General features: G+C 43.6%; 1 protein-coding gene across 1 annotated transcript; it reads left to right on the forward strand.

Annotated features, from left to right (window-relative positions):
• Window positions 1-3,291: 3,291 nt before the first annotated feature.
• Window positions 3,292-6,509, forward strand: LOC115075240 (proto-oncogene Mas-like). The gene is made up of 2 exons (XM_029575532.1): window positions 3,292-3,376; window positions 4,335-6,509. The coding sequence occupies exon 2, from the start codon at window positions 4,651-4,653 to the stop codon at window positions 5,608-5,610; it is 960 nt and encodes a 319-aa protein (XP_029431392.1). The 5' UTR covers window positions 3,292-3,376; window positions 4,335-4,650; the 3' UTR covers window positions 5,611-6,509.
• Window positions 6,510-8,052: the final 1,543 nt, after the last annotated feature.

Raw genomic sequence — 8,052 nt, forward strand, 5'->3', positions numbered from 1 at the left:
ATGTCCCGGGGATTTCCGGGGGGGGGGTCGGGGGCGTGTCTCGATCCGCATGTCATCGGATGCGTGTCGAGAGGCGTGACGTGGCCGGTGCGTCATCCGGGGGCGGCGCCGCGGGCGTGGTTTCGGCCTGGGGGCATTCCGGGGGCATGGACGCGGCCTCCAGACCAGCTCCCGGACCGAACCATGGAGCGCGGCTGCCGGCCCGGCACGCGCAAAGTTACGCCTGCCTCGAGCAACTTTTTCAACAAAGATAGGGGGGAGTGTAGATAGGGCTGGGGGGGTAGGTTAGGTAGGGGAAGGGAGGGTAAGGTGGGAGGAGGCCGAAGGAAAGTTCCCTCCGAGGCCGCTCCGAAATTGGAGGAAAAGGGCAGCGCGCAAGTTGCAGAAATGTGCACCCCCTTGCGCGCGCCGACCCCGGATTTTATAAGATACGCGCAGCTACACACGTATCTTATAAAATCCAGCGTACTTTTGTTCGCGCCTGGTGCACGAACAAAAGTACGCACGCGCGCTGTTTTTTAAAATCTGCCCCATAATGTTTACTACTGATGGTAAGCAGATTCTATGACATCTGAACGGTGAACTTAAGCTTGGCCTTGGAAAAAGCACAAACAGGCAAAAGGCCAGCTTTCTAAAATTCTGCACTTTATAGAGAACCCTACTGGGTTTCTATTAAGAAGCCCGTGCCATTAGGGTAGGCAGAGACAAAGCATTCCTAGTGGATTGCAGATCCCCCAGGTGGGCTGCCGTGTTGGTTACTTCTCACTAATATAAAAAGGAGAGACACCTAGATGAGGTGTGCATTTTCAGTTGCACTTTCTAGCAGGCAGGATGTTACTGTTCCTGCTCTTGTTGTGTTTCTTTTTTTTGGGGGGGAGAGGACCCTTTGGGTCTTATGGATTTAGACCTGGGTATGGAAAGGTAGAAGGGGTGCTTTTAAGGAACGTTATTTCCTCTCATTTGAAATAAGTTTTGAAGGACGTTTCTATCCATCTTTCCTTCCTTTTATTTGGAGTTTAATGACTGGTTTTTATTTTTACCAGCCAAGCAAATTCTTCTTGGCCAAGAGAATTAAGTGGCCATCATCTGGAGAAGTTTCCAGAGGAGTCTCTCACTCAGAGATGATGCATGGAATGGATCTTTATTCTTTCCTGGGAGCAGGAGATGATGGGAAGAAAGGAGAAATGTGGCGCCAATCTGGGAGGAATTTGGATAAGAAGCTTATTCTTGAAATTTGAATTAAAGTATTGTTAGAACCACTGATGTGACTAGCAGGAAGTGTGTGTGAGATATAGACCCAGGAGAGACCAACCAGTGATAATATATTATTTATTATAGCTCTGGTATATATAACAGAGCCCACGGTAAGCCATCCCCACAGAAAACATCTTTCAATGCCTAGCTACGTCAATGAACAGGAGCTCTCTCTCACCCAAGCCAGTCTCTTCCCATTTTGGCCAGAAAAGAAGGAAGCAGGATGCCAGTATCTGGTCAGTAGTTGGTTGCTGCTGGTGCTCCTGTTGCTGCACTCTCGATGCTGCTGTACTTTGTGTTGTTTTTGACTCATGTTACTACAGTATTTTCTTTCATAGACTGAACTATGTCCTAGGCTGACGTTTTTCCTCTTAATTAGCAGTAGAAACTATTTGATCCATGCTTGGCTGAGCTGTTTCAGTGGCTGGTTATCGACTTCAGAAAACACACAACTTCCAACTGGCCATAGGTTAAAGAGGCTGGGAGAGAGAGCAGAGGAGATGTCACGGTATGGCCTAAGAACAGTCCTCCTGCAGGACCTATGCCCGTCCATTTTCCGGACGAATGGAGCATGTGGAGACATTATGGCCGGGCTGACCACCGTACATGCAAAGGTCGTGCTTCTTCAAACTCTTCTCTCCTTGGAGGTCAAGTGTCCATGACCAAGTTGCATAGGTTCATCTGTATCAGCAGCAGGAACTACTGGAACCATCTGAGGTGTAGAGACAGCATTGGCCTAGTTTCAACCCGGGTAACACCCTAGGCCGGAGTTCCTTCACCTTGTCCTGGAGCCGGTGATCAATTCGAGTGGCCACAGCTATTAATTCATCCAGCGAGTCAGGTGTCTGGCGAGCGGCCAGCTCGTCCTTCAAACGGTTATCCAGGCCTCTGCAAAAGAGAGTCTTCAGACATCTAGGGTCCCAGCGGAGTTCTGCCGCCAGTGTTTTGAATTCTATGGCAAATTCAGCTAATGATCTGCTGCCTTGCTTCAAATCCACTAAAGCAGAACCAGCTACAAATATTCGAGCAGGGTCTTAAAAAACTGATTTAAATATCCTAAAAAAAGGGGATATTGTGAAATGGATAAAGATCTTCTTAAAAAATCACAAATCCTCTGTTTTGGTTAACAAAATTTTGACTGCAGATTTTATTTTACAAGTGAAGAGAGCATCAAGGATGTCCATTATTCCCGCTATTGTTTCTTTTAACGTAGGAAACATTATTTAGGGAACGTTAAGCTGATATTAAGATTAGCAACATGGAATTTAAGCTGCTTGCATATGTGGATGGCCTTTTCTTGATCATCACATCTCTATGCAGATCATTGGAAATGCATAAACAACACTAAATATAAAGGCTTGGATGTAGGGGAACAGCTTAAACATGACTGGAAGGGACGGTTTCTCTTAAAGCAGGCATCTGACCAATCTACAGGGTGGCCCATGGAAAGGTAGCCTGCCCCCAATGCACTGGTACTGCAGCTGGGCTACCTTTCCATGGGCCACCCTGGTAGTTATTTCCGGGTCCAAATTCCAAAAGATGTGTAAAAAATGGTATAAGGGTAATATAAATCCTCTGCTAGAAAATAGGGGAGAGATGAGAGATTTGGAAGAATTTGTCACTTTCCATAAATGGGTAAGTACAATTGATCAAGATAACAGAGTTTTCAAGATGGTTGTATGTGAGGTAAATGTTTCCAGCACTTATTAAGAAAACAAACAAACAATATTCACAAAACATTAAACAGATTTGCAAGGCATGATACAAGATCCAGGTTAACATTTTCAGTTCTTAAACATAATAAGAAGATGAGGGCCTTGTTTTCCTGGACTTGTGGCTGTAATTTGACCTGTGTTTTAAGCTATGCAGGTGATAACACTGATTTATCACACCCCTGGAATTTGTACATCAGAGATTTCCGCCTCTAAATCCCAGCTGTGTTTTACTCGCTGGGTGACCCTCCTCCTCCCCCAGCCCCTCCCAAGCTCAGCCAAGTTTTACACAAAATGCACCTTCCTTTTCCCCCTCCCTACCGAACTGGACTCGTCTTTTGCTGGAATTGTAATGCTCGCAGTGAGATCCCGGCTACGATCACCGTTGCTGTGATAGCAGCACAGGAAACGTAAGCTACCAAAACCACCCAGCAGAGCACCACACAATTTCTTCTGGAAAGTGCTTTTGCAGGGGTTTCTGAGGGTAGCGGTAGGCTTGGCCTGGCAGGGCCTGTTTCTAGCGTATTGGTTGGGGGTCAGGGAATCAGCCACAACCCCGTTCCTCACTTTAAAGATAAAATAAAATAACTGTGTTACCCACCCAGCCAGTTAAGTCTAAAGTTATCCAATCATATATGGCCAGATAACTTTAGGATTGCTCTGAGGCAGGTCTAAAATTATTCGGCTAATTTACAGCCTGATTTACTAAGGCTTTTCTCCCATTCTAGCTCTATGGGAAAAATGCTTAGTAAATGTTGCCCCTAGACAGATACAGCTGAAAATCAGCTAATTCAGGTCTAGATTTACTAAGCCACAGTAGAGCAATATCATGATTTAAACAGCATGTTACATGCATTAAATGCTATTTATTGCATGATATTGCCATATTGCGGCACTATCACACGATATTGTGTGACAGAACAGAAGATTTCCTCCCCTATGGAAATAAGCTACTTTGCACGTATTTGCATGCATAAAATCTCATAATGTATGCAAAGCAGCTTATTCATACCCAATCCTATAGTTTGAGGGAGGTGTAGTTATTTTCCCAAGGAAGCTTCAGGTTTCTAACGCAGATCCCCGATGGTCCCTTGGGAAAAATAAAAGGCCAAGTTGCCCAAAACATGCCCCCCCTCTAATAGTCCCAAAATCCAGGTCATGCCCCAACTCTGCTCCTTGGAATTCCTATTTAGTATGCACGTAAAAATATGCGTGAAATCCTGTTCCGTGTGTACGTTTATGCGCTGACATCCCAGGGCTATCCTCAAAGAGTCACTTATATGCATTAAATCTGGTTTTATGCACGCAAATGCATTTAAAAATTATCCCATACATAACTATGTCTTATCTGCTCTAATTATAATACAGATAGAAAACTGTACTGCTCTTGAGATCATAGAGCGAGCAAGAGAGAGTTACAGAACGATACAGAGAGCTCCATCGCCTCCTACAGGAATAAGAGGCACCAACAGCTGCAGCGCTTCCTAAAAGATAAACACAGAGAGCTCCAGTGCCTTCCAGGGAACAGAGAGACAGAGAGCTTCACCTCCTACAGAACAACACAGATTTTCAAGATCTGTATGAGGACAGAAGCTGAACAATATAATGACAGCCTGACTCAACACACCGAGGAAACATCAGCCTTCTTACTACTTATCCATCTTCCCACACCAGAAACCACAGGATGACTGAGCTGAGCACCGTTTCACTCAGCACCACTGGGATAACAGAATATGATGGAACAGGAGAGAGCAGATCTGGTGAAATGATGGTGATCCTTAGTCTGATCTGCCTTTCTTATATTATCTCTTTCTTGGGACTGATTGGGAATGGGATTGTTCTCTGGTTTCTTGGATTCAAGATGAAGAGGAACAAATTCACCGTCTACATCTTGAACCTTGCCATGGCTGACTTCTTTCACATCTTCTGCTTCTCTGTCTTGCAACTGGACTTTCTCCTTTTGCCTAAAATGATTCATTTCTTATACTATCCCGTCATGATCCTGAGTTTTGGCTATTTCTTTATGTACAACACAGGGCTATTCCTCCTGACAGCCATCAGTCTGGAGCGCTGTCTGTCTGCACTTTACCCACTCTGGTACCGGTGCAGACGCCCAAAGCACCAGTCCACCATTGTGTGTGGCCTCCTGTGGGTGCTCTCATTTTTACTCACAGGAATAGAACTTTATCTTTGTGATTTTCTGAATAATTTTGAAAATTGTACATACACCATGATGATTCACATTGGTGTTTACACCTTTCTTTTTTTGACCCCTGTGATGGTGTTCTCCAGCCTGACTCTTTTCATCAAGATCCAGAGGAGTTTCCAGCACGGTCACTCACCGAAGCTCTACAAGGTCATCGTGATCACTGTTCTCATCTTCCTCATCTGTGCCCTGCCTGTGAAAGTGATGCAATTTATATTTTCCTATCAATATCTCCCCATTCCAAGAATTGTTCTCTCTCTCTCTCTCTTGTTGTCTATCATCAACAGTACAGCCAATCCCTGCATATACTTCCTGGTGGGAAGCAGGAGCAGGCAGAGGAGCTGGCGCTCAATTAAGGTAGCTCTTCAGAGGGTCTTCAAGCAAGAGATGGAAGAAGAGATGACCACCACTTCCAGCAGGGAAGAGACTCAAGTCTGAAAGTTATGCCATGTAATCCAAGTCTCCTCACAGTTGGGAGACAACTGGACATGGGGAGAACTTTTTTTATGAAGGCAAGTTTTAAAGGAATTTCTGCAGAAAAAATACGTTTTTCTACATAGAAGCCCCTCGGAAAATTGCTTTTTTATTCTGTATGGTCCAGCGTACACCGGATCTTTCCACATTCGGTAGGTAAAATTGTGTCGATAAACTAAATCAACAACTGCATACACCCTCGAGGGTTCTAGCACTTCGGATTGCTTAACTCTACCAGCATGTATTTGCTGTGTTGCCACCTGTACACTTTTGAGAAATACAAACAGGTAATCTGGTACCTTAGTATGTTTCTGATACTCAACTTGTTGTGGTAAATTCATAGCTCTGCCCATATACAGCTCCAAAGGTGTGACTCCTATAGATCTCACCAGGCTCATTCTAAGTGCCATCAGGGCAGCTGGTAAGGCAGTAAGCCAATTTTGCTCATAAGACAACATCAGTTGTCTTAACTTAGTTTTAAGAATCCCATTCATTCTCTCTATCAAACCTTTAGAATTTGGGCGATACACAGAGACATGATTGCATATGATGTTCAGATCTGATGTTAACGCATGCATTAATTCATTTCTGAAAGGTGATCCATTATCTGTCACGATTTTTACTGGTACCCCAAATCTGGGTATAATGTGGGTCAGCAATGCTTTTGCCATACAAGTACCTCCTTCCGCTTTACAGGCTATGGCCTCCAGCCATTGGGTATATGGACAGACACACACAAGTAAATAGCGATAGCCAGAACAGGGTTGGCCATTCTAAATGCCATTCTAAATAAGGTCCCTGTGGTTTTGGAATATGTCCACTAGGGGCCAATGCACTTCTACAGGGATTTGCAGTAGCACATATTGGACATCTGGTCACATATTGAGAACAAAGTGTCTATAAATTTGGAGCCCAGATGCTTTGAGACAAATTGGTGTACATGGTATTTGCACTGTTGTGCATAGGCCAGTGAGACTCATGTAACATCAGATTTAAAATATTCAAAGCACAACACAGAGTACCAGCTGGATGCACCCAGCCTATATCCTTGGTATAAGTACAGCCTGCAGATTTCCACTTTCCTGACTCTTCCACTATAGCAGATTCCTACAATTGCTGCACTGTTCATAATCCTGCTTCCATTTGTGCTCTGGTCTGCACTAATTCCTTTACTACTGGCTGACAAGTTGTCTGAGCAACCTCTTGTGCTGCATAATCTGCCAATGCATTTCCTCTATAGGTCCATGTATCAATAGCATGGTAGGCTTTCACCCAACAAATAGCTGTTAATAATTCTTTCTCTCCTCTTTCCAGTAGGCGTAATAAAATAAGTTCCCATAACTGTAAATGTGAGAGAGGTTTTCCAGAAGCGGAGATAAATCCTCTCCTTTTCCATTTTCTCAGGTATTCTTTAGTAGATGAAAATATATAGTGTGAATCTGTAAATATAGTCAAAGGGACATGTGCACAATTCCTTAAAACCCATGCTATAGCACATAATTCTGCTCCCTGTGCAGACATTTCCAGTGGTAATGAAAACTGTTCCCATCTAAGTCTTGATCTGCAGAGTTGTACTGAACAGCAGCAAACCCTGGGCTTGCTTTTGTACAGGACCCATCCGTAAACCAAAAATCTCCTTCTACTAGGGGTTCATTAGATAGAACAACTTTATCAGGTAAGGGCAGTGCAGTTAGTCTGCAAGTATGTGGAATCAAAGGTGTTACTTCTAGAAGGTCCTGGAGGAAATTAAATTTGGAAGCATTTGTAATTATCCTATGTAACACTGTAGATGTCAGTAATATGGCTGAATATTTACCAAGTCTTGTAGTGGTAAAAGAAATATGGGCATCTCCCATAAGTGTTTTAACTGCATGAGAAGTATGTAATACAATTGGAATGCATGGTACATATGACTGCAATTTACAAAAGAGCTTCTGTACATGCCACAATCCCTAATTCACAATCTGAGAATCCTTGTTCTATCACCCCGAAGGTGCCAGAAAAATAAGCAAGGGAAGTTACATTATCATGCTGAGCAGCACCAGCTGCCAATCCTTCAGAGCCATGATATACCCACAGGTCAATCTCACAACTTAAATCAACAAGAGCCAAACTAGGAGCATTTAATACTGACTGCGCTAAATCCTGCAATAGTTCCAGATCTTTTTCAGTTAGGGTCAATTTATCATCACTAGCTGGGCTGCCTTTGAGATGCTGTCTAAGTAACTTGCTTTTGGTACTAAAAGCTGGAATCCATAACCCACAGAAATTCAGCAGACTTAATAAGCCTATTAGTTCTACTTCTAAGGATTGTAACAAATCTCTTCCTAACAAATTTACTGGACAATCCGCAGCATACAAAAACTGACTCATCACTTCTTTTCCTTTTAACTGTACACTAGTTTT

This window comes from Rhinatrema bivittatum, chromosome 13, assembly GCF_901001135.1.
Source record: "Rhinatrema bivittatum chromosome 13, aRhiBiv1.1, whole genome shotgun sequence".
Taxonomy (NCBI): domain Eukaryota; kingdom Metazoa; phylum Chordata; class Amphibia; order Gymnophiona; family Rhinatrematidae; genus Rhinatrema; species Rhinatrema bivittatum.